This window comes from Trachinotus anak, unplaced genomic scaffold (assembly GCF_046630095.1).
Source record: "Trachinotus anak isolate AG129_WGS33_773 ecotype Australia unplaced genomic scaffold, CSIRO_AGI_Tana_v1 ptg000015l, whole genome shotgun sequence".
Taxonomy (NCBI): domain Eukaryota; kingdom Metazoa; phylum Chordata; class Actinopteri; order Carangiformes; family Carangidae; genus Trachinotus; species Trachinotus anak.
The window spans coordinates 7,510,060-7,535,895 of record NW_027273866.1 but is presented as its reverse complement, the minus strand read 5'-3'; the positions used below and the strand labels follow the sequence as shown (position 1 = coordinate 7,535,895).

The 25,836-nt window shown below is 40.4% G+C and overlaps 1 protein-coding gene and 1 long non-coding RNA gene across 6 annotated transcripts in view; one reads left to right on the top strand and one right to left on the bottom strand.

Annotated features, from left to right (window-relative positions):
- Positions 1–516: 516 nt before the first annotated feature.
- LOC139632919 (uncharacterized) lies at positions 517–13,528 on the bottom strand. The gene is made up of 3 exons (XR_011693642.1): positions 13,482–13,528; positions 12,005–12,033; positions 517–988 (listed from the first exon to the last, which is right to left on the bottom strand). It is a non-coding gene; the product is annotated as an uncharacterized lncRNA (long non-coding RNA).
- Positions 13,529–13,589: 61 nt separating this feature from the next.
- cdin1 (CDAN1 interacting nuclease 1) overlaps positions 13,590–25,836 on the top strand; it is a 55,556-nt gene continuing 43,309 nt past the window's right edge. Inside the window, exons 1-4 of one of the 5 annotated variants that reach the window (XM_071498199.1) lie at positions 13,590–13,720; positions 13,960–14,087; positions 23,902–23,947; positions 24,962–25,026. In XM_071498199.1, the coding sequence (XP_071354300.1) occupies positions 13,987–14,087; positions 23,902–23,947; positions 24,962–25,026 (212 nt within the window). In that variant the 5' untranslated portion in view covers positions 13,590–13,720; positions 13,960–13,986. The remainder of the gene's footprint in view (positions 13,721–13,959; positions 14,088–23,901; positions 23,948–24,961; positions 25,027–25,836) is intronic. The other 4 variants (XM_071498201.1, XM_071498202.1, XM_071498197.1 and 1 more) reach the window with 4 other exon arrangements.

Below are 25,836 nucleotides of genomic sequence, written 5' to 3'. Positions count from 1 at the left end.
GTCAGACGTCACTTCCTCTGTCATTACCCGCTGACACACTGACTGCTGCTGCTTTCATACTGACATGCACAGAAATACAGAAAAATTATCAAGGTGTCTGAAAGTATTGCAAGTGTGGTTTCTCCTCATTATTACATTAGTGCACACTAATCAGTGGCTGGATGCGGACATCTGAAATGTCTCCAAACAGGTAGAACATATTTACTGTCTTATCAAGACCTATTGTAATGACGTCATACCTCACCCACTGTAAGGTTTCCGTCTTACCTTTCCTGGAAAAAAGTTGGCCTCTTTCCAGCCATTGGCTTAATAATGTAAAGAAAGGGATTTAGAACTGGATCAGGATTGATTATTTGACTGACTGGACAACAATTTTGATAACCAATGAATCATTTAAACCTTGTATGAAGCCAAAGTGTTTGCTGGTTCTAGCTTCGAAAATGTCAGGATTTTCAGAAGTACTTTGACATTCTTCTTTCAAACTGAATACCTTTTGGTTTTTAGATGTCACCTGGTGCTCCGGGACATCATGATGGATTTTTTTTTTTTACTATTTTCTGACGTTTTATAGACTTATTGTTTAGCTAGATACATCAGTTAAATACATTAGCCAACTTACTTGCAAAAATGAAAAGAGTTTCAGTCTTTCATGGAGGTACTTGGTGAATGTGGTTTTAACGCAGATTATAAGACTATAAACTTCACTTGTACATTGTGTCCAAGTACCAGACCAAGGTTAGGTCCAAGCAGAGTCATACTGTGTATGGCCCTTAGGAACACTGACCTCAAATGTGTCTCCACTGCTCCTAATGAAAGTGTAAATGTTGCGTTGCAGAACCCCCTCCCATCCCTGCCAGATCCCCGTGCCAGTTCAAACTTTGTCTCAAGAAATTTAACCCACAGCGCGAGGGCCTCAGCTTCTGAAACTGTAGATCTATCTCTGAGCCAAACATGTCGACCACATTCTGTGCTGTTTGCTTCTGTGGTCCTAGAGAAGAGAGAGAGAGAGAGAGAGAGAGAAAGAGAGGGAGGGAGAGAGAGAGAGAGAGAGAGAGAGAGAGAGATCTATAATTCAAATAAACAGGAAGAGGATTATCACTCATAAGCTGCATAAGAACTTCACTGAAGAATGCTGGGTTTGCTGAGACCATAAATAAACAACATCTCTATAAAAAGAGAAGGACCTCCTTGTCCTGGTCTCAGCTTGTCCTAGCTTAATAAGTCTGTTATTGTTGCTTTAACTATGTTCTCCCTTCCATGCTGAGCTGTCCCAGTAGCACACTGTTGCAGAGCCAAGCCCTTTGTTTGGCTAATGTCCTGTGGTGGCTTCTGATTGGTCTAAATGACCTGTGACACCTCATTAGCTCCTCAAGTTGGCCTCTCAGCATTATATTATTAATAGTGACATTGAAAACAGTAGCCATATTAATGACCTCACACTTAATGATGTTGGTTTTGATTAACGTCACCAACACCAAAATGACAGTGAGGTTAATGGGAACTTTGAATGGGACCTTTAATACACACACACATATACACACACATACACATCGTATAAGTATGCAGGCTCTCACACAAACACACACACACATTAACATCTTCCCTATCGTGGCTGATATCATCTTACTGGGGATTTGGGTGGTTATCATAGTGAGCATGAAAAATAAGACTGAACGGCGCAGGAAGCCTCCACTGACTTGTCTATATGGAGCCTCATTAGGGACATTGATGGATGGGCTTTTGCCACCACTGGGCTCGCCCAGAAAAGCTCAGGGTATTATTAGTGTTTGTGTGTTTATAAACTGACACTTAATTACAGGTGCAAAATTATGCCACATACATTAACGAGCTACGGCCCATTGAGTGTAAAGCACCCTGGATATTTAAGAGAAAGTAGAACTGGAACTGCGGCACTGTGACCAAGAATTGGTCAACGCTTGATGATTTAATACTCCAATGACATAAGGAGCGACATAAATAATGTGTTTGGAGATTTATAAATCCTTTAATAGCATTTTACTGCAGGAAATATAAATTTAGAAGAAACCAAAATTAGGAGGCCTTCTTTGTGGGAAATATATAAAATAAAACCCTTTGAAATCTGAAATATAGGAACTGGCAGGGTTTTTGTATTTTTTGGGAAATCAAGATATTTCTCCTGTGTCTTCTTGAAGAAGTGAGGAGATTTAAGAGCTTAAAATTGTAAGAAGAATGAAATGCTTAGTCATTTTTTTTCCTCCCAAGTTACAAAGCTATTCAGCTTGAGTCCAGATGCAAACACAAGTGCTGTTTTTACATTCCAGCAATTTTGAAAGAAAGAACTACATCAATGCAGGCATATCAAAAACAGACCAGAAAAATCTGTCACAATGAGAAATGGGCCATGGTTTCAGTTTCACATGCATCAACATATCAGTAAGAATATTTCTAAAAATGAAATTTGCAACATCTTGATTAGAATTTAGGGCAAGAAACAGCTGATTTTTATTGCACCAGTGAGCCTTATGCCACAGAGAACCCACTTCCCTCCTTCTTCACACACACTGCTGTAGTTGTGTATTGGATTTACAGCTGATAGTTTACTTTTATACCAGAGGAGGTCATACGATATGATATTTTCTGTTTCCCAAAATGGCTTCAGCCAAGAGCCCAGACATATAAAACACACTCCTGACAGCGATACATTTCACGTGATGACACTACTCTGAAACAATCTCGATATTGCCTTTCCCTGTCATAAACAAAACCTGACCACAGTTCTGTTCGCCTGTGTGTGTGCCGTCGATTTGTCTGTCCAGCATGTGTGTGAAGGGGGAGGTATGGCAGAGGGACATGGAGACAAAAACTCTCTTATTCTCTGTGGTACACAGAGTAAGTGGATGGGCTCGCTCTGGGGAGAGCGGTGGGAATGGCTGTAAAATGCACAACTCCATGGTAACTGAAGGAGATGTGGCTCTGCTGAGAAAAGAAACAAAGCGAGTGAGAATAGGCAGGAGACAGGAAGGAGAGAGGAAGGAGAGAGGGCTAAGAAAGAGTGGAGGAAGGAAGAGTGAAAGAAGAAAGAAAGCGAGGGGAAGGGAGGAGAGCAGACAGACAGAAAGGGATGGAACAGACATGGGGGAACTCTGGCAGGTGCTTCATCATCTGCTAAGGCATTGTCGGGCCGCCCGTAAACAGTCATTGGGCTTCTCGAGGGAGCAACCTTCTCCATAACTAGCACAGGTATAAATCTGCCTCTTAGCCACTAAATTAGACACATTCTTGAGAGAGTCTCACTCGGCAAGTACTGCACAAACCTGAGGGAAAAAGGAAGACAGAAAATTAAGCTAATCCACTGAGAGTAGTAAAGGAGGTGCATGAATAAGGTATAGCCTGTGTGAATTTAACCAGATGGCCACTTTGATCCATATGAAAAATTGTTAATGTTTTCTCAAGCAAAGCTGTTATGAATAGTTTCTTTACACTGAGCAAGAATTAATTTCCCCCACCATCTCAAAGAGCTGTCATTGCATCATGTGTAAGTGCCTGCTGTGGCTCAAAGCCGAGGGCCAGGTCCAAGGTCTGCGCTCTGTCACCTCGTCACAATGTTTATCCTGCATTACGACTCCGAAAACAGCGACACACCCATGATTCTTTTTCTTTTTTTTTTTTTTTCTTTTTTTTCCGGAATGAATTTTTCTTACCTATGAAGTGGTGACATTGTGCGACAACATGACACTTGGATATTGTTTTAACACTTGCAGGGGCTGGTGAAGGGGATGAAAGGTTGGTGCAAAAATAAACCGAAAGGGAGCGATCTAGTGTTCTGACCACATTAAGTTTTTACTGCTGTGTGTGTGTGTGTGTGTGTGTGCATGTGTGTGTATGTGCAACCATGTGCACATATTGCACAACTACATTACACTCTAAAAATAGAAGAAATATATGTGCACATCCACTAGAATTCTTTAAATGATGAAAGGCAGTGTGAATAAAATTTCTATATAAAAAGAAAATCTGTGATACATGCACATATACACTCTACACCATTGATGCACACACACTTTTACACAAAATGGAACACAACGGAAGTGTCAAGTGAGGGAAAACAAATCAAAAAGTGTATTAAAATATTATCTGATAAAGGAAAGAAGTGTTTACATGGTGTATATTTACATGGCATATCTGCCCCGCTGAATGCTATCTCCTCCTTTGAACAACTTTTCTGAAGTCGGAGGTCACATTCGTCATTGAAAAAGCCCTGCAAACATGAAACTGAAGTGCACTGCGATGTGTTGTAACAGGATGCTAATCTCCCCCAACACTCCATCTGTATTTACTAAAACATTGACTCACTCACAACCTGTTTGCTTAAATGGCATTTTACTGGGTCATGTTTTCTAAAGGTATCCTGTGGGTCAAAGGCAGGAAAAAGTAGGTTAATGCGCAGGCATTTCTGTGATAGGTGATAATACAATAATTATAGTCTTTATTCTAAAAATGATGTCTTTTGCGGAAAAAGTCACCTTCATGCATTAATCATAGACAACACAATAACAGGGATACCCTCTAAGCCTCTCACGCTGACAAACCTGAAACGGACTCTTTAGTGATATCAGTATAAAAAGTAGATAAGAGAAATAAATAATGCTTACTCAGTACTTTTTAAATCATATTATGCATGATGTAATTAACACTTTAAGTTTATGGCGGAATTTGCACAATGAACTGCATATATAGACCGTACCATACTAGAAGTCTCTGACTTTGTCAGTCCTCCAGTTTAACACGACTATTTTACTAGTTCCCCTCTCACAGAGCTCTCACAGAGTTTCTGTAAAAAAAAAAAAATCCCCTCAGGACTTTTTAACATTCTAATAAAAAGATTTTACAGAGTGGTGTGAGTGTGAATTTTTGGGGATGATGCCATGGAAAAAAGAAAAAGAGGTGAGCACAAGATTGTTAGTGAGGGACAGGAAGAATAAAGCCAAGGTGGTGAGCATATTTTACCCATAAATCAAGAAGACACCACGTCACATCACACAGTAAGTTAAGTTTAACTTGGCTGAATTATGCTGAGCAATGGGAAAATGATGCCCAACATTAGATCAAAGCACTCTCACTGAGTTCATGCTGCTGTGCACTTCGGTACCAACAAACATTATTAAAATAATCTTGCTCGTGTGTAAGTGTTTAACATACTGAAAGCTGGAAAAGTGTTTCTGAGTAAAGTAAAATTGTGTTGTTGTTTTTTTTGTTTAAAATTTCATCATATTTTCTGTGATTGATCACACAGACAATAGTGAATGCTAAATCAACCAAGCCATAATCAGCCTTTGATACAATAAGCCCAGTGCTGACAGAAATAATCCACTGGCCACCTTCTTAATGAATAATTGATGCCCATCGTAACAGGCTAATGAATGAATGTGGTTTGGGTTTGAGTGATAGCCCTCTCGTTGGAGAGCTATCCCAGGAGGGACGGGGCACTGGAGACGGAGGTGCCATCCTCTATAACCTGTATAATTGGTCATTTGACATGAGTGACTTGACTGTGTGTGTCCGTGCATCCGCCACTGCAGACTGACCCTTTTACCCTATTGTTTATTAGCACTGTTCCAGGTTATCACATCAATTAGAGCTGGAATAACAGTGATCAGGAAAGGAAAAACAAAAAGTATAAAAATGCATACTATTAGCAGAGGGAATGAAGGATCAGCTCAGCGATGGCAAGGATAAGAGAGTGCTCTTTTGGCCCTTACTAAATATATTCAAGAAAGAATAAATACTGGAGATGTAATTATAGAATGGGATGAAAAAGCGACAGATGCATAAAAGGTTTTTGTTTTTAAGAGTGCACGCTGTGTGTCTCAGCTAAAAAAAGCAGTGGAGAGAGGTGACAAGGCTCCAAGGCTGTTCCCTGTGTGCATTCGTGTTGGGCTTGTCCAAACAATCATACTTACATTTTAGCACTATTATGCACACACCCTATTTCCACAGGTCCGATAACATTCTCACTGCAGTTTCGGTGTGGCACTCTGACTAAACAATTCCTTATTGACATGAGCTCTGGTCTCACAATAGCCACAAAACATCAGGGTTCCTGTTTTTGTTGACACTGTTTGAGCCCTCCATTGAGGGCAAAGCCACTGTGGACACAGCAATGCATAATTGGAGCTCTCTGTCATACAATACAACAAATCAGCCCTTTAAATGTTTGAGCATGATAAGGCAGAGAGAAGGCACACAGAGGGGGAGCGGGACAAAGACAGGGGGAAGTCAGGTGAATGGAAGTGTGGAAAGTTGATGGAAATGGAGAGTTAGCAGAGACTATGGAGTCGAGCACCACTAGGGGACAGTAGTAAGTCACGGACGGCAGCAGTGCACGTGTATGTGTGTGTATGCATGAGAGTGTGTGTGCGGCAAACAGTGAACAAAAGACTTTCTTTGTTGCACTCTCAGATAATAAAAGAATTCAGAAATAGCTACTTGACTGCTTTAGAAAAGATCTTGACAATGCGTTGGCCCATAATGCACAGGAACAGCTCCAGATTTACATAATCATATGTAATGTAAACCACTACGAGGCTCCACAGCCAACAAACAAACTGACTGGGGAGAGGTTGACAGAGGGAGAGGGATCCGTTTTCCCCTATGGACTTTATATTCTTTCTAAAAGTACATTTTTGCTTCATCTGCTCACAACAATAGGACAACATTTGCAAATTTTGCAGGTTTGATGATTCCACAGAAAATAACCTTCTCAGGTAAACACCTAAATATATTTATGGCACAAAATGAGAGGCGCCAATTTTAGACATAAACCGTATTTATCTTTATTTACTTACAAGGATTCGTAGCTTTAATTACCACACTCTCCTTAAGAAAGAAGCACACAATTTAATGACGATTCCACACTGACAACAGTTGAAATAACATAAATTATACGTGGTAAAAAAAAAATAAAGGAAGCTTGTGTGTTAATGAGACACAAAAATATAGTCTCCTTTTCTCTGACCACAGACCAAGATGAATGGCCAGAGGATTTCACACTGTTACTTGAGTGATTACTATTTACTGCATATCTGTTCTCTTTGTGTTGCATGTTAAAAAGGGTCATTTGCTTGGTAACTGGTTAAACTAGAGAAGTTAACACCTCCACATACCTCTGATGTTAGATATAACTGTCAGGAGGGAGCCTGTGTTTCTTTTTTGCTATGGTAACCGAGGACGTATATTCAAAACATGCTGCCTCCTCCTCCTCCTCCTCCTCCTCCTCATCTACCTCCTCCTCCAGCAATTAAAAGCAGAACAATAACAATATTCACCAATGACAGCGGCGTCTGTACAGTAGTTATGCCCTTCGTTAGTTTCACAATGTTCCTCATGAATTAGTTAAGTCTGTTAATTGCACATTTATTACACTCAAGGCCACAGAGAGATACACTAAATGGCTCTGGAACTGAGCACGTATAGGAATCATGAAAAATAAATTAAGCTTTTAGTTCACGGTTTAACCTTGTGTGGCAAAAATAAGTCCTACAAATTTTATTTACTTCCCATTTAGTCTGAGGAAAGTGGAAATTTTTTAACCAATTGTTGTGATGGGGAAAAAAAAGGGGGTAAATTCACAATATCAACATTTTACTTTAGTCTTATGTTAAAAATATGTGAGCAGGACTCAGTGAAATATCATAAATTGCGAAATGATAAAATTCAAATTTAGACACTTGATTTTCAAGTAAAAGAAGCTACGACTAACAGCCCTAATTAGTCCAATATTTACATTGCCTTCCAAAACGACATGGTAACGATCATATTTATTCAGAGACAAGAAAATAAGGCAAATATCAAAATCATCCGGCAGCATAATCTCTTTGTGTTTACACTTTATCATCGCCTTTTCTGATCTCCGGCGTGTTTCATTATGGAGTGACGTTTGACTGACACTGCGCCGGCTGTCACAGCCATGTGCTGAGGTTCCCTCTCATTTCCAGCACCAACAATAATAATGACTATTCTAGTGCTAGCCCCACTATTTGTGTTATTGTTGTGCGGTGTCAGACACAGGCCCTGACGTTTGCTGTGCTATCAGCAGGAGTGTACAAATACAAACACATTTGCCTGAGTTATTGACCTTTATCTCCCCACTTTCTTGACAGCCTTCTCCAGTTATTGACAATACAAACACATGGGACGACGCATAACCTTTCATTTACAGAGCACTCTCTCTCTCTTTTTGTCTCTCTCCCTCTCCCCTCGCTTGTTCTCTCCCTCAGCCTGTGTCTCCCTGCTCTTGCAATTTGTTTAAATAAAATGGGGCAGACAATGGTACTGCTCATTTCTGCCATTTTTCTTTCACTCCAAATTTCAGAGGATAATATCATTAGACCGATACAATGGCTGCTATTCAGCCTTAGATACACAGATATTTCAAGTATTCAATATAGTTTTGACATGCTGACATTAGGGGAGAGTGTTGTTTCCCTATTTGTTTGCTTACAATGTCGATTCCGTCATAAATCTTGAATTCCTAAGGCAAGATGTTTGTCTTTATGATGTTCAAATTACCACAGAAAAATAAACACAGTCAGTACAGTCAAAACACGAATAATTTGCAGAAGATAATATAAATAAAAATAATTTTAAAAAACTAAAAATTGCTACTGTTGAGAATAAATATTTACAGCGTATATATGTAGCATTTATGTTTATGTTAAAATACACAGAAAAGTACATAGAGAGTAGTTCTATTTACGCAGAATGCAGAGCAGCATAATTATTCTGAAAATGGGACTGAATCCATAAACCCATAATAAACAGAATAATTTACTGCATCTCAATACAGCATTGAATAACAATGGTCATAAAAACCACTAGTATTCCACTAATGATTCTCCTCCAGGATTTATTGTGTTTTTCAATGTGTGTCCTTTGCATTTCAGCATGAAAAATAGCATACATAAAATACGGGTGTCCCCACCAGTCAGCCCCTCTGCAGGTACTTCAGAGCCCCAAAATTAAATTTTAAACAATCCAGACCAGTGTTTGGTGACCATGGTTAATCATCAAGAAACAAAGACATCAAACAATATTTGATAATGAGAAAAATGCCTCCAGGATATTAGGGGATGGGGGGAGAGCACAGCGTGAGCCTCGGCAGCAGAGCTAGGTAGAGAGGCCAGGCCAGACACAAGCCGCATTCACATGTCTGTGTGTGGTGATGGTGGGTGTCTGTGTGTGTGTGTGTGTGTGTGTGCGTCTGACACACAAAAACCACACATGCATGCACAAGCGTACACTCATGCACATACACACATGCTTGTATGTACACACCCAGAGACACAGACACCTCTTATGGAGTTAAAAAGCCATTAAAACATTGCCTCTTTTTTAAAGTTCATGACGAGATAATTAGAATTCAGTGTATGGAGCCAGTGGTGAGATTACAGCTTTGTGAAATTGTGCTTCATTTTGAACTTCACTGCATCACGCCTCAACCCAATTATCTGCAGTTAGAATGGCTTAGTGAGGCTCCAAACTGTGACTGACAAAAAATACAGATGAACCAAAAAAGTTTTCTTTATAGATGAAAGTGATTATTTCCCCAAATTTTCTAAAAGGCTACATGTCAATTCGATGCATCATTCAAACTAAATATTATAAGATTTGAATGATACTGAAATGAAAAATACCTCGAAGGTGTATTTATATAGTGGAAACTTTAATATTTTAAATATTTACATATTGAAAAAACGCATAGCCTTAATTCTTTAAAAAATAAAAATAAAAAATCATGAATTTATACTTCTATGATAAATTCTATAATAAATGTAACAGAATTGTTTCATTTTTCATCAAGCCAGTGTAATTAGTGCTAACTAAAATAAGAAGTTGGGCAGACAGAGAAAAGGAGGAAGGGGAAGGGGTGTTGGGTAATGAGGAGAGAATGTTTTTTTCCCTCTTCCTCTGTCATACTGTTATTGGGTTATCCTTGATTGACGCGGCGTTAACAGTCTGGCCAAATCGAGGCAGATCCAGCAACCTAGGCCGAACGGCAGCATGTGCAGCCACCTCGGCCATGCAAATTGCACCCGGGCAACCCGTTGACTATGATTAATGAGCCTGGGCTGCAGCCTTTGTTTCCGCGTGCAGCCGTTTAGAGTGAAATACAATCCCAAAATATTATCAATCCCCTATTAATCCAGTGAATTTGTTCACATCGCACATGTTGTTTTGAGCAATTTACAGCCAAATGTGTGCCTGTGTGTTTGCATGTGCATGTGTGTGTATGTTATGGGGGTGAGCACAGTTGCATTTAATTACATGTCGTCTAATTAAATTCATTAAAGGATAATAAAATAAATGGAAGAAACAGCTTTGAAAGCTTGGGTGAAACACATGTGTCTTGTCTCCCCGTGATGTAAAATATGGATGTGGGATTTTCAGGGGCAGTCATGCTGTCCAGAGGGGAATGCATGAATCCGATACCTTGCTAATACTACAGGCATTTCCTGGTTATGGCTTCCCTCATGTTTAAACTGTGATTTTTAGAGCTGAGACCCCAGACTCCCGAAAGATTGGAGAGCAATTCTGTGGTGCAGAGGAGTGAAGTCACTGACTTCACAAGTGGAAAAAAAAAAAGGGGAAACATTATGACAGTAATGCTGACGATCTAGTGTAACAAAATGCTCTCTTTGTATGGTGAGTAATATCACTGGACATGGTAAGGAGGGAGTAATGTGCAAGACATGGGAGGGCTTGCAATTTCCTTAAACTGTGTGATGACGAAAGGAAGTTACACAACCTCTAAAATCTGAGATTCATCGACTGAAGATGCTGTCAATAAAAAACTATTTCTTATGCACGCACACATTTTCTCCCCTCCACAGCCACACACTTTCCCTCTGCTGCAAGCAAAATGTAAATGTTTTCCAGGCATTAAGGTGTATAAGTACCATTAGTGGCACGGTGCTTAGCACTACAATGGTGTGCCGAGAGCAGTGGAGCAGAGATCAGTGCAGCATCTCCTGGATATCAGAGGGAGACATCCTTTGTAAATTCATCTCCCACTGTGAGCAGTCTTCACAGCTGGTTAACAGCACGGTGTGTACCACTGCCCTGTTTACACGCAGCCTCCAAAGCACTCGTATTCTCCCCCTGCATCCTTTCCCTGTATCCCCTCCATCGCCCCGCTCTCTCCTTCAGCTCTCATCACAGCCCACTGTGGCTCGCCTAGCCATCAAAGATGCACACAGACACAAACTGATTCAGTGCAAGGGTGTGTGTGCACACAAAGCATATACACACACGCACATGAGTAGACACCTACACACAACAAAATCTCTGCTCCCCCCAGCTTTTGGAGCCATTACAGTACACTGCCTTCCAACCCCTTCTCTGATTTTTATCTTTTTATACCATCACATTACACTGATCCTTTTATACCTATTACACACGCGGCTCCCCACCAAAAACCCCTGATCCTCTGATACCTAGATGAGTAAACTGCTCCTCCTGCCCCTGACCTCAGCCCTTTGTAGCAATCAGACCAGACTTCCTCAGAGGCCCAGATCTTATCTGGCCATACCAATCCCACTACACAGCTCCCTTTTGTAGCCACCACAGAGTGCTGAGCCCTTTCAGATCCAGGGACTGTACCGGTGAACACATAGCCCGAGACCTCAGCTCATCTCAGACATCATACTACACTGCCCAACAACAATGAGCTCTATTTTCTGATGCACCACAGGTCAGATAGAGTCTTTCTGCTCACCGATGCATTGTTCACTCACAATGGTGGAGACCAGCGATGCTGTTGTCAAAAGGATGTTAGACTCTACCATAGAATTACTTGATATCGTCATACGGGCTCACAGACAAAAATGCCAATCTGAGTTGAGATTTTTGCACATTTTAAGGATAATTATGTGTGGTCATGATTTTCTTTTTTGGAATTTTTTTTTTTTGGTGTGTTTTTCATGAAAATTTCGTGTGCATGAAAAAAAAAGAATTTAAAACTCACCATAAAGTAATTCTGGCACTTTTCTGCATCTGTAAAGACATAAGGTTAAAGATAAAATCTATTAAACTGAGGTTTAGCACTGTTCAGAGACTAATTACAAAACAATGCCATTGTGGAATTATATTGAGCTCAAGGGATGTATTTGACAAATTAGGTCTTAAAGATTTTAGTCTTATCTCAGATCAACACTCCAGTGACAATCATGCAGTTCAGAGGGGGAAAAAAAGAAACAAAATTAATCATTAACCAACTATTGACCATTTTCGCTCAGATATCAGTTTGCATTTGTAACTATTAAACAGATATTTCAATTGATTTGAAAGCATTTTGGAGTTGCGCGTGCTGCAGGTAGAGCAAACACTTATCCTTTAAATTCAAAATTATTCTTGTATGTTTTACAAAGCTTCTGAGTCTGTTCTACTACAGTACTCTACAGTATATCATCATCCTTGGTCTCATTTACATATTTCTGCTAGGGGCATTTAAAGCAATACCTTCACTGGTAATGTGAAAGGTGTTGATCACTTAGGGGCCCACAGCTAGGGATGGCCCACAAAAATTCCTTCAGGTTGTAAGAAATAATTAAGGAATACCCAGACCAATTTTCTCTCAGGAGTGGGGCAGAATTCCTATCTATGCCCCTGATCCAGCCACTGCAAAGGTGAAAGAATACAATATACTCCTATACACATCAATGATACTTAGTGCAGTGCAACTTGGTAAACTTATACATACATATATATATATATATATATATATATATATATATATATTTGCCAAGTATGGCTAAATTTACAATCACTGCACTTCACATGGATATAGCAGTTAAATGCTATAATAATATTTTATTTTAGCAGTGGATTGTTTTAACTGGACCTCACTGTTAAATTTTTCAATTTAAAATATAACATTTAAAACGAAAAAGCAGTGGTTTAAACAGAAAAGCCAGGCCACTGAAGTTGTCACAACCTCCAGTGCTGCCTGGGGAACACAGGCTATATATCAGATTTTTAATCATTACATATTCTGTTTGTCCTAAATTTCTGTCTAAATCCAATGCATTTTTTTTTACATGAGACTATAAGATACAGTGCCAAACAGAGATATAAACAACAAGGTCAAAACTAAAGAGTAGTCCTGTTGGATTCAAGCCTCAGAAATACCAGCTATAATCTTACAGTATTTGCGCTGCTTTGTCTCTGCTGTTTTTCTAAATGGATGCAAAAAGGGCAAACTGTCGTTAAAAACTGATAAACCAGTGACACAGCTATCCGTGGAGGGGGCTATACTCTTTAACCAGTACAACATAAACACACGGACAGGCGCTCCCTCTCTCTGTGCCTCTATTTCTCCGTCACTTTCTTCTCCATCCAATATTTTCTCCGACCGCAGTTTATGTATTTCAGAGCGTTTTTGTCCTGTTGAACTGGAAAATACTTCTTCGACAGGAGAGCGTGTAGATATTCATTTCTAGTACCTGCTTTTGTACGTATCGCTTGCAGCTGATGAGAACGCAGAGATGTGTCGGAGATGCAGTGAGCAGCCTGTCATAACTGGACACCGCCCCCGGATACCAAATAACCAATCACCCGCTGGTATACTCAGCGCCATGGATTAATCTACCAATCAACGCACTGCTCACACAAAAGTCACCTCTTCAACTTCCTAGCGGGAAGCAGATACCGAGGAACTGTCCACAGGCAGCAGGAATCAGTGGTAAACAATCCTTTTATATATTATTTATCGTCCCAGGGCTGTATTTGGTAAAATGTTGCATTAATAGTCATGCAGCAAAACTTCGAAGATGAGACGATCTTGTTTTATGTCATTTAAGCTTTTAGTTTTTCGCGTTAGCCATAACATAAAGCTAGGTTTGCTTAGCAATGCAGGTGCAGCTGCTTTTGACAGCTGTCAGCCACCTGGCATGTTGTTTACCTCTCTCCCTGTTCGCACAGGTAGATGCAGCAGCTAATCAAAAGAAGATGCGACTGTCCCGAGCTGAATATAAAGAGATAGTGAGGTGGACCGAACAACTGAGACCCACACGACAATGTATGAAGATGCTCAAGGAAAGATTTCCAAAGTAAGCGGTTACACGCTGAACTCTATTTATTTTGTGAGCTTTCTTACATGTGAGAATTTACTTTGTGTTGCCTCTGTGGTTGTGTGCTCATGTCTGACAGAGTGAAAAGACCAAACTGGTCTCCATGAGAATCTTTTGCCATACTTTGTACATTATCAATCAAAACGTGTGTGTAGATTATAGGAAAATAATTTATACACATGAGTGCAAGTTAAGGTAAATTCAGTGATAACTTTATCATCTGTCTATCCATCAACTCCCCATAGCAGCATAATTTATTCCTGTGTCTCTTTTTATCTTCTGATATCAAATATTTATAATCCCATTTAATTTACTTGTTATGATCACTAATTAATTCCATAAAGGTTTCTGCAGAGGCTTTCACCACAGCATTAGCCAGTGTTTTGCCATGCAGCGCCTGCACATCCAGAAATCGAAGAGAGAGGTTAATGGTTGTGTTTGCCTTTCTCCTTGACACTGAGGGCCCTCACTTTATTGAACGTAACATGTGTAATCCCCCAAGGCCACCGGGACACCATGGCTGATCCCGTAGAGGTCACTTACAAAGTCGCATGTATTTGGAGCTTCCTACTTCCATTGTGCCCTAATCACCAATCTAGAGGAAGGTATAAGGTCCCCAAAGGGGACTCAGCGGAGCTTCAGCTAACCTTTGTTCTCACTGTCAGCATTTTACAGAATATGCCATGCGTATAAAGTGCATCCAATATCCTGTATGTTTAGGCACCAACACTAGGAGGCCCTTCTCATGTTTATTTTGAGTTTTCTTTCTCCTTTTGGTTTCCTAATCCAAATTATCTTTAATAAACAGTCCAAATGCCAGTCCTTCGAAAAGTCGTACTGGTAGGTGTAATAATTAAAGGAAAACACTGGACCGTTTTCTTTCCAATAATTCTACACGATCTCTCTCTCCAGGAGGTGCTGGCTCTTTTGTTTAGTCTTGCTGGTTATTGTTATTATTTCGTTCACCATAACCAATCTTGGGGAGGCCCTTGCTCTTTAAAATCCCTGAGTCTCGTCACTGGGCCTGACAGACAGGCATGGCAGCAGTGTTTTCACAGCCTGCGAAATTATTCTGGTTGTCCAATCAGCTGAGCTGGGCTCTGGAGGGTTAGTGATTGGACTGGCAGGAAATCAGGCTCTTAAGACATAACATATCGACTAGGCCATCCATCATCTCTTAGCATGCGCTCAGGCACGGCAGTCAGCCGCCCCCGCCCCACACCCCTCCTGTCCCCTCGGACTGTGTGGGAGCCCTGCCACTGCGTAAATATTGGCCAGGCTGGGGTTGGCAGTGGGGGCTGGAGAGGGGCTAGGGGTTTGTTGTGGACAGCCTTGCACTGGAGGGGTGGGCAAAAGATTGGGTGGATTATAATAGTGAAATATATAGAAAAGACAGGTATCTGGATATCAAATGATTTTGCATCACACTAGGTGTTTTCCAAATGATGCAAGCAATGTCGAGTGAACTGTAGATTCATGTGTTGTCTACCAGTGTCATGGTGCAGGGAATGAGCCATATCATTTTGCTAAGTGATAATTTTTCAATATGCACAGTTTTCTTATGTTTTTTATACTAACATCTATCCAGTTAATATATGAAAATGTTGCCCAGGGAATGCATGGAAATGCATGCTGATAGTATATTACTGCAATTAGGACTGGACTATAATTCAGTATCATCTATTAATGACTGTAAATGAAATAATATCGTAATGATATGATGGCACTGTGTGATCATTTTATGGAATTCTGCAGAATAAATGAAAGTTTTTGCAAATTGTAATTAGATAGCAGTAATAAAAGGTGTTATGGCAGCGTATTACATCTGCAAAGCGAATCTGGTGTGAACATATTTACGCATTATATCATTATATAGAAAATTAGTATCACAGGATTTTCGATACTGATGTCAGAAAAATATTCTTATTAATATACTGACATAGATTTTAACTTTATTTCTCAACCTTTATTTATTTATTTGGAATGAAAACAGTTTAGTTTAGTTTAGTTTTTGAGTTTTAATGATGTAGATCAGTAGGGATAGCCGTTATCCTTGAGTCTCTGAATGCCGTATTGAGTACAAAACCATTTCGTAATCATTGCTTTTGATGGGATCTCAAAGGGAGGAAAATTTAAACTTTGGACAAAATGATTGTTATGGACCATTTCAAGGTAATTTCCACGGAACGTCTGTCAGTCTTTCTGTTGTCCTATGAGTATGGGTGGTGGGAGGAGAGTGGGAGGGTCCTATAGACAGATAGAAAGAGAGAGATTGTGATGGGGAGTCCCTCATCTGTAACGGCTGCATAACACAGATGTTGGGAGTCATCTGTCAGCCTGGCCTCTCTTGCCGGGCCCGAGCTGCTCTGGGGGGAAAAGAATTGGACACGGTGCTGTCACTTTTTACCCCCACTCACAATGGAGGGACATGCAAATATCAACCCCCATTCTTGCCCTTTCTTGCTTGCCTTCCTCTTAGCCAGCCGTGGTGTCCTGTCTAGTATCTGGACCATGGCAAGGCATGGAAGGGGTGTGGGAGGGCTCATCGCAGGACGGTGTGGGGAAAAATGTGACATCAGTCCCATCAGGTCCTTCTCTTGCCACATATTAGAATTGGAAATGATGGGGTGCTCTCTGAGGCCTTGCCTAGCTTCCCCCGGGTCTAGAGGGGACCCCAGTCCTTCCACCCTTTTGTCCCCAGAGAGAGTCTGTGTAAGGAGGGCGAGAAAAAGAGGGAGGGAATGTGAGAGTCCTCTGTGTCCTTCTGTGCCATATTATGAATGAATTTGGATGTAATGATTACCCCCCTCTTGAAAATGCCATTCAGCTCACACCTCATATGGCGTTCACAGTCATGAAAGTTGGAGGGTGTGCAGAAAGGGGCAGATGCCTCTGTTTTGGAAAATGCTTTAAAAAAAATAAAGTGTGAAGCATCCCTCCCCTCTAAACACAACCACTGCCTCTCCCTCTCTCTCTTTTACTCTCAGACACACACACACACACACACACACACACACACACACACACACACACACACTCATAGAGCTCCCTGGTGAGGAGTCCCTGAACGTTTTTCGAATCGGGCCCTAATGTGCCGTTTTCATCAGCACTGAGGCGGGCTGCAATATGGTGCTGGGGCTCGCTCTGGGAATATGAATGTTGATTAAGCATGCGTTCAGCCTTTTGAAATTCTGAAGAAGTGTCAGAATAATGGATGTTGAGCAAATGTCAAGCATTTGTTAATTTCTCTGTTATTTGGGGTTTATCTAGCATGATCTTTGGAAGGAAAGCACGGGGCAGGGTTGTTGTGGCATGTGCCATTGATATGGTGATTTCTTGGCTGCAGACACTTTGTTTTTGATGGTAATATCTCGGCTCAGGACGAAGCTTAGGGAGTCGCTCATTGATTATTTATTGTGGCTGTGGTGTTTATCACTCTTTTTTACCACGCTGGTTAAACCTAAGGATTTGGTAACAGGCACGATGCATTAAACAGCAGGCTGTAAACATTTATTTTAACTTTATACCTCATAAACTCAACAAAAGACTTTGTGGATTATAATTTTTTTTTAAATATCATTTTTATTCCTTTACATTAGCCTATCTTTTACAATGTAGAGAATAGTTTGAGATTTTGGAAATCCCTTTACAGTTCGTAATTTGTTGAGCTGTAAACATTTTTACTTATTACAGTTACTTATTATTACATTTTTAGGCCTGTTGCAGTTATGTCTGGCAAAGATGCCCGAGTCATTTGTTAGCATAAGGAAAGAAATCATAGAATAGTTTAATTAGATGAGATCAAATTAAGTTTTCCAACCACTGTTGCTGACTGTTATATCGGCCCACTTCCTCACCTGAAAATTCACACTTTTATTTTCAGTTCAAAATTTGGATTTAAATAGGTAAACGCATGACAGTTGGATTGATTCTAGACATAACTCTGTAGTCTCTGCGGAATCAACTGAGTTGCACTGTTGTAGATCTTGTGAAGGTAGAATTCCACAGCAATTTTATAGCTTGGAAGTGGCAATGACATTACCCAGACTGATCTAGTGCAGAGCCTGTGGGGGCAGCTCTGACGGCCTCCAGTGCACGTTCTCGCACTTCTGGCTGCCCATATTGAACAAAACACAAACTGGCAGTTGGGGCTTAGGGGTGCGACCCTTGAAGGCTGGGAGACTGGCAAACTAATTCCACAGCTTTATGTGGTTAGATGAGCATTGGAAGGGTGAAGGGATGAATGAAGTGTAAGCAGAGAGGAGTGATGTAGAAAGAGGAGAAGCTGTGCTGAGTTTACAACTTCATGTCAGGCTAAGGAGTTCATGAATAATAGATGCAATCAATTACTTGATTAGGAAGCACAGGAATGACTACTTCCTCCTCATATCGTAGGGACGTTGTCCAAGCACACTCTATAGATTGTAAAGCCTTCTCGCCTCATTGGGCTAAAAACACTGAGGTAAGCAGCCCGTTGCTCAAGCAAGGTGTGGCTCATAGTGATTCTAAGGGCCATTATCTCAGAGGTTTAAAACTGTGGTTATCGGATCACTAGACAGGATAAGATGTTTGAATTAGAACACGGAAATTATTGACACAGGTGTATGAGCTATTGTGCGTAAGACCAACGTATTGTTTGCTTTACTTGGTGTAGCATCAGTGTCATCCCTCAACCCCCCAGAGCCATACACACACACACAAACTCAGTGGGAAACCTCCAGCATAGAGTTGCGCAGTGTAGCTGGGCAGCTATGGTAGCATCTCTTGCCCGAGGTTCTCTTTGCATACTGGGATCAATTGCAAAAGGAGAATGAAACAAATTGTCCAGAATGGTACAAGTTCCCCAGCTACGCTTGGGGGAGTAGGCAATTGGTCAGCGTAATGTGTTTCTTTGCCAGACCAGTGGACGCTCACCACTTGACGGATAACATGGACCTCATTTTCAATTTTCCATGAGAGTGTGCAGAAACAGGAATGACAATAATTACACTATAACAATGGCAACACACCATAATAGTTATACCAAGTTTCATCACAGACAGAGTCTCGAAGATCCCAAGCTTTCAGGAGGAATCACAATTAGTGTGGTGATTGTGGGATCTCTCCTGCTCTTTTGCCACCCTTATGTAATAGTTCTGACATCGCCAGGGCACCTCAGCAGACAGAAATTTTAAAGATTGTAATAAAGTGAAGGGGGCAGCGTAGGGGTGATATTTTTCATCTATTAGGACAATAGGAGGCAGTGAGATGCCTTGTTGTGCTTCTGCTAAAGCCATTTTTGTGCACAGTCCCCCGCAGGCTTTTTAGGTTTTCTATGGCCTTCCGCAGGGAGTAAATGTAGTGGAATCCACACTGAGTTAGACTTTTGGTGAATCTTTGCTCAGTTATGTAAAAAAATAAAAAACAACAACAACAAAAAAACACCAAACCGCTGATTTGTCACACATTACATGGAAAAAATTAAAGTCATAAGAAATAAATGAAAATAACAAAACATTTCCGCAACCACATTAAATACCATTCATGACAGTGATTGTGGTAGAAGGCACTTTTTACTGTTGTTTTGCAGGAAAAGAAGTAAAAGTAATTTGAACTGTAAACACGTGTGCTCATTGTGCAAGTATTTGTTTGAAGCTGCGTGACACACTGAGATTTGTGTTTGTTTCTATCTCTTGTCAAAATATATCACGTTTATACATTAACACATAAAGATATTTTTTCTGCGCATTTGTTTTGCTGCTGATGATGGTAGGCATAGCTGAGAAACAGATGTTAGCATTTTGCCTATCAGCATGTGTAATTAGCAGCATTTGCATATCCAGAGTGTTTAACCCACATTCAGCTGTTTTTCACTTTATAAAATATTGATCTATAGGAAAGTAAATGCTTAATGTATTATTGTCAGCAGTCTTGCTTGAATGAAGCCAGAGGAGACATAAATACTAACCATGCTAGGATGGCATTAGCTAATAATTATAGTAATAGAGGTATAGATAACAATAGAAGGAGATATTAAAACCAAGTTTTTTAAGAGTGAATCGTTTCATCCATGTCATTCCCTTCTCTAAATAGCTTCATTGCCATGAGTAAAAATATGTGCTATGCCTCAATTAGCCAGCTCCATGCCCTGAAGAGTCGCACCATGCAACACTCACTGCATGCAGATCCACCAAATGCTAAGCACTGTAGCAGCATATGATACCAATGCCATTAGCCAGGTGGCTTTCATTACCGAAATTACAGCTATTGTTTATAATTAATTATTTGTAAATAGGAAGAATCTGAATATAATTGATAGCTTGAATTTATCCTATTAATTAGGCTGATGGGAATTTCTTTTTCGCTGTGTTTTTTTTTTTTTTCTTCCCTCTATACTTAAGACATTGATACACTCTGAGTGCACAAGGAGATAAGGCAATTCAACACTCAAACTTGAATTTGTCAGATTCATAACCAGTGGATAGCCTAGCTTAATAGAGCCTAAAGCACTGACCAGACAGGCATACCAGCTCAGTGACAAAGTGAAAGTCCCTAATTGTTTTTAATTTAATCTGCTGCTTTACTATTTTGGGTGCCAGTGCATATTAATGCTCTGTCTTATGTTGTAAGGAAGGGTAATTAGGTTGAGAGTGAATGATTCCCTAACCACTCTTCTGTCTCCCAGCCTTCTGTTTCCCCATGTTCTAAATTATATCCAAGAGGGAAGGAATTTTTTTTTTCTTCTCACATAAAGGTCAATGTAAGGATGTGTTGCAGTGTCAGTGTGACTCTTTTTGAAATGAATTTTCAAAGGTGTTCTTTGTTTGCTGTAATAAATTTCAATGATTGAACACTGAACTGAAACCAAACATCACTGATTCATAAAATATAACCAAGTAGTTTAAACAAGTAGGACAGGGATTAATGAACTCAGTTCTTTACCTTGACATCTTACTGATGCAATAAAAACCAAATAATTAATTGATTAATCGTTTATGTACAGATATAGTTGGGGCTCAGGGCTTTCTGTCCTCAGTCATAGCTGCAGAATTGTATTTAAAAATAATAATAATAATAAATCATAATAATGACTTTATTTATATAACACTTTCTTTAACAACATTACAAAGTGCTTCACAGAAAAATAAAATCAGATAGGATTTACTCTGTGAAGTCTTATCTAACAATTATTTTAATCAAAAACATTTCTTTAAATTTCAGTTTTTAAAATATGATATTTTTCTGTTGTAAACTCATCACCAGCGGAAAGCTATAATAATATGACATGAAAGGTTGATTTTATTTTACACAGAAACTGAACCTGCCCCTGCTCTAATCGTGTGCACATATCCGAATAAATACTTATCTTCAGCTTTGTTAAGGACTTAAAAAGGCAGATAAAGGAATCTGGTTTTGGAAGAGTGTTTTTGTATCACTTTATTTTTATACCCGCTGAGCTAGGGTTGAATTCCTCAAATGCTGGTATTATGAGTTAAGGAGGTGGATATATTACAGTGAAAATGTAATGCTACTGTTCAGCAGGCAGATCAGATCCCCATTGTAACACTGCGCTTGGCTCCATATTTTAGCATGAAGTGAGCATACTGTGCCCAGGAGAGCACAGGTTGGATATACATTAATGTAAAGTCAGCAATAACTTACTATTAATGTCTGTCAAATGGAAAAAGGAGCATTATACAATATGAGCCCAGCGTAAAACTTGACAGACTCTATAAAATGCAGACAACTCTTGGTTTGGATCCAGGTATCTGCACTTATCTCTTTACATTGCCCTCATTTTTTATTTTCTTAAAATCTCACAATATCTGGTCTCTTCACTTATTTTCAGTAGTGGCGTTGCAGTTTTAACGTTGGCAAAAACTGATTGAGGACAGAAAGAAAAACAAAAGTCCCCAAAGTTTTTAGTGTTTTTGAAACAGATATGTTTTCTCAAATATTAAGAGCAGTTTATGTCCCTTTAAAGTTAACAGGGTATAGATTTAGCAATTAGGCAGTAATCATGCTCATTATAGAGAGTAATCCATTTAAAGCCTAACAGATGTCTGTTCCGACGGGGGGATCGTGATGGTCCCATGCCAACAATAAGGCTGTAATGTTGTTGAAATGCTCAGGTGCAAGGTTGAAGTGTGGAAGAAATTTTTTTCCTCTCTTAAGTGTCCACATGTTGACAGTTGACCATTTAATGGCCCACTTAATTGCAGTGCCCCCTTCATCCCCAAGCATCGTTGTAAATTAATGCTGAGGTGGTAGTATTTTTTGCTGATAGCCCCCCACCCACCTTTACTTCAAACATTTGGTCCTTCTCCTTTGTGACTGTAACTTTGTAGTTGACGAGACTCATCTGTGTGATGGGTTGAGGGCCCCGGAGAGTTTGAATATTTGAGAATTAACTGTTCTCCAACCAGAGCAGTAAAACTGTTTTAAATCTGGCGTCTGGATAACCCAAGATGACGTCTTTGGTTGGGTAAGTCATTATAAAGCGCTGAACTATTCCAGTGGTTGAAATGCTTTTATTAAGATATGGTCACAGGCTGAGACTCCAGACACAAATCAGTGTTTGAGATTCCTTTGGCTTTGTTTACATGTCACATGGTTATTTCATGGTTTATAGTGATTGATGTCGAAGGCCTATGTGGACTCAATATTTCAATGCAAATTGGAGGCATCGGCTTCTTGTCAGTATTTACATACCATTCTCAGGTGACTTGTAACGAAAAGTCCATTAAATTTAACAATCAAGTGTACTGAGAGCAGTACATGGAGACACGGCACCACTGGAGACCATCACAGAGCAGTTTGTATGTGTGTGCATTCTTCAGCTGCATTCATATGTTGTTGTTTTTTTTTTTTATGATATGCAGGGTGGAGGTGTGCACCATCCAGTTAGAGTAATATCTGTCACCACTTTAAATATCTTCAACTCAAAGGATGCTGTGGGGGTTGGGGAGGGATATCGAGGGGGCTGTGAGTCCCTGTCGGAGCTGCCTGTTTTCCAGGTTCGCCTCTCTGCCAGGTGTTTGACATTGACTGGAGCTGGAGATGAATGTAGCTTATGGCAACCCATGGAATTGACCGACTCCTGGGAGTCCCAGCTTCCTGCAGTGAAAGTTTCCATTTTCAAAGCCCATCAGTTGCAGTGGGAGGGCTCCCGAACGGCCCATATGCCAGCCCAGCACTGGAAGTGAAGCAGGAAAACTTTCCCCTGTCTGTGTATTGCTACAACACTCACACAAACAAATACAGACATTCACAGTGGTCATCTCCATTGCAAAGAAACATCTACCAACCCATTGGATTGTAATTGCCAGTGGATGAAGTGTTTCCCTGAGCAAATGGACTTGAACCCTATCAGTTATTTCCACGAACATCATTCATTTCTCTCCAATTTTTCCATGTTTAGTTTGGCCATGTGTTCTTCCCTTTGTATGGTTTATAACAGCAGAAACTGCACTTCAATTAAGAACAATTTAGCTTTCAGCTCTCTTCCAGACGAGAGAGGAGAGAGAAGAAGATAGTGTGTATGAATGAATGAAAGAGAAGGAAAAAAAAAAAAACAGGCTATATTTTTCTCATCTCTCATACCACACACAACCTCCCCCTGTCTTACACCCCCACGCCATCGTGGCAGGAATCCTTTGTCAGAGGTGTTCATCTGGAACAACTTTGCCACACTTGTTTTCATGTTCTTTTAGATTACAGGGCAGCTGGCCCCAGCTTTGAAGCTCCCCCTCTCCCTTTGTCTCTGTGCAATGCACTCTGGTAATTAACTTTGTCCTTCTTTTATTTGTTCCAGTCACTCGCAGTCCACTCTTCTGAGCATCTTCTCCCTGGAGTACCAGGTTAGAAGTTTTCTTCCTTTGTGAGCCCTGACAGGTGCCTAATTGAATGATGAATGTCCCTTTATTTCTTTGTAATTGAACTGCCAGCTCTCTGATTGGTTTGGAGGATCCCCCCCCCCACCACCACCATATCCCCGTTTATTTCAACCCCCCCTCCTCCACCACCACACCACCTCCACCACCACCACCCCCTCCTCCCTACGTTCACGTTGAGAGCCCTTGCCTGCCTGAGCCTCAGTGGATGTCTGCCAAGCCTTCCCATCCATCTGTCTAATAACATCTAGCCCCTGCTTATTTGGTGGACCTGTAATAAATTATGCTAAACCATTATTATTCTGACAATAATAATTTCCCCGTGTAGTGCGGCTGCGTGTGCTAAATGTTTGCTGACTTGCACTGTCACTGCTGCTTTCCACGGCTGACAGCGGATGATGATAAATGGCCGCTGCCGCCAGTGGCAGAAGGCAGCACAGGCAGAAAATGGAGTCATTTATCATCCCCCTGACAGGTGTCAGTCACACTGCCTGTCTCGGTGGAATTACATTTTTTTTTTTTTTTTTTTTTTTGTGTGTGTGTAGTAGTTTTTAAATAAGTTGTTTTTTAACCAGTGCTCTTCCTCTTTTATCCCCTGTCCTCCTCCTTCTCAGAGAAGATGGCAATTGAATTGCATGGAAATGTCAGAGTGTGGAATGTGGAATAGGGTCATTGTTTGATGGAAAAGGGGAAATGAATACAAGGTTTAAGTGAGGTGGGGGTGGACAGGAATGGGGGGGGGGTCTGAACAAGGTTGCCTTGACACACTTTGACCCCCAGCAAACTTATTGAAATTAAATTACTGTGACCCAAGATCTCTTACACTTGTTCATATACAATAGAGCATGAAAGAGGAGGCGAGGCTGAACAAGTCTGCTTTTGCCTCCCAATAGTATTGTATGGTTTTCATCTATGTATGTTTGTATTATTATTATTATTATTATTATTATTATTATTATATCTGAGATCTCTCTGTGACAGAAACGAACCAAAAGAACAATCTCAAGACACCATGCACCAGATGTTATTGAAAGCCACTACCAAAGGTACTACATTACTTTCCTTTGTATTGCTTTATTGCTCTTCCTTCTTCTGTTTAGTACTCTATGTTTATCTTCCTCTCATCTCTATCACTGCTATTTTTTTTTTTTTTTTCTTTAATCTGTCTCCCACTCTTGTGTGTTCTCTTTGTCTGACTGTGGAAGGGACTTGCCAAAGTCACATGAGAGTAGGTGGGCCACCATGACAGATATAATCTCCTCCAAACAAATCACCACCCTCAGGATTCATTCCAGACCTCCACTTGCACCTGCTAAACTAAAGCTCTGTTCTCCATGTCAAATTGAAAGAAAAATAAATAAATAACCAGCCACTGGGCATTTGCCTTACACAGGCTTATGATGGGATGATTATCTGTAATTCAATGAATATGGATAAATTATAAAAAAAGAAGAAAAAAAAAAAAGAAAAATGAAAAACAGACTTTAGGGGGGGAAAGCCTCTTTGCATATTGCAATTAGCCTTTATCTAGCTTATTAGGCCATTGTTCAGGGGAAAACAAGGCTGGATAATGCACTTCTAATCCACTTACAACAACAAACCTCAGAGATGATCTGGGTAAGATCTGAGGGGAGCTGCAGTTTTAGCTGGCGAGGGAAAAAAGGCTTTCTGGGCGGCAGGGGTTAACTAACTATCATATGCTTGTCTGGCTTCAAGGAAATTTGAAGCCCTTCAAGCAGTGCTGTTTTAACCGCACCGAGCCTGCCATATGCCACCTAGGGCAAAGTCATCAGGGACATTAGCATGTCTTGGCTAGCCTGGTCTAGTCCCCTCTACCCTTCTGTCTGCCTTTGTGG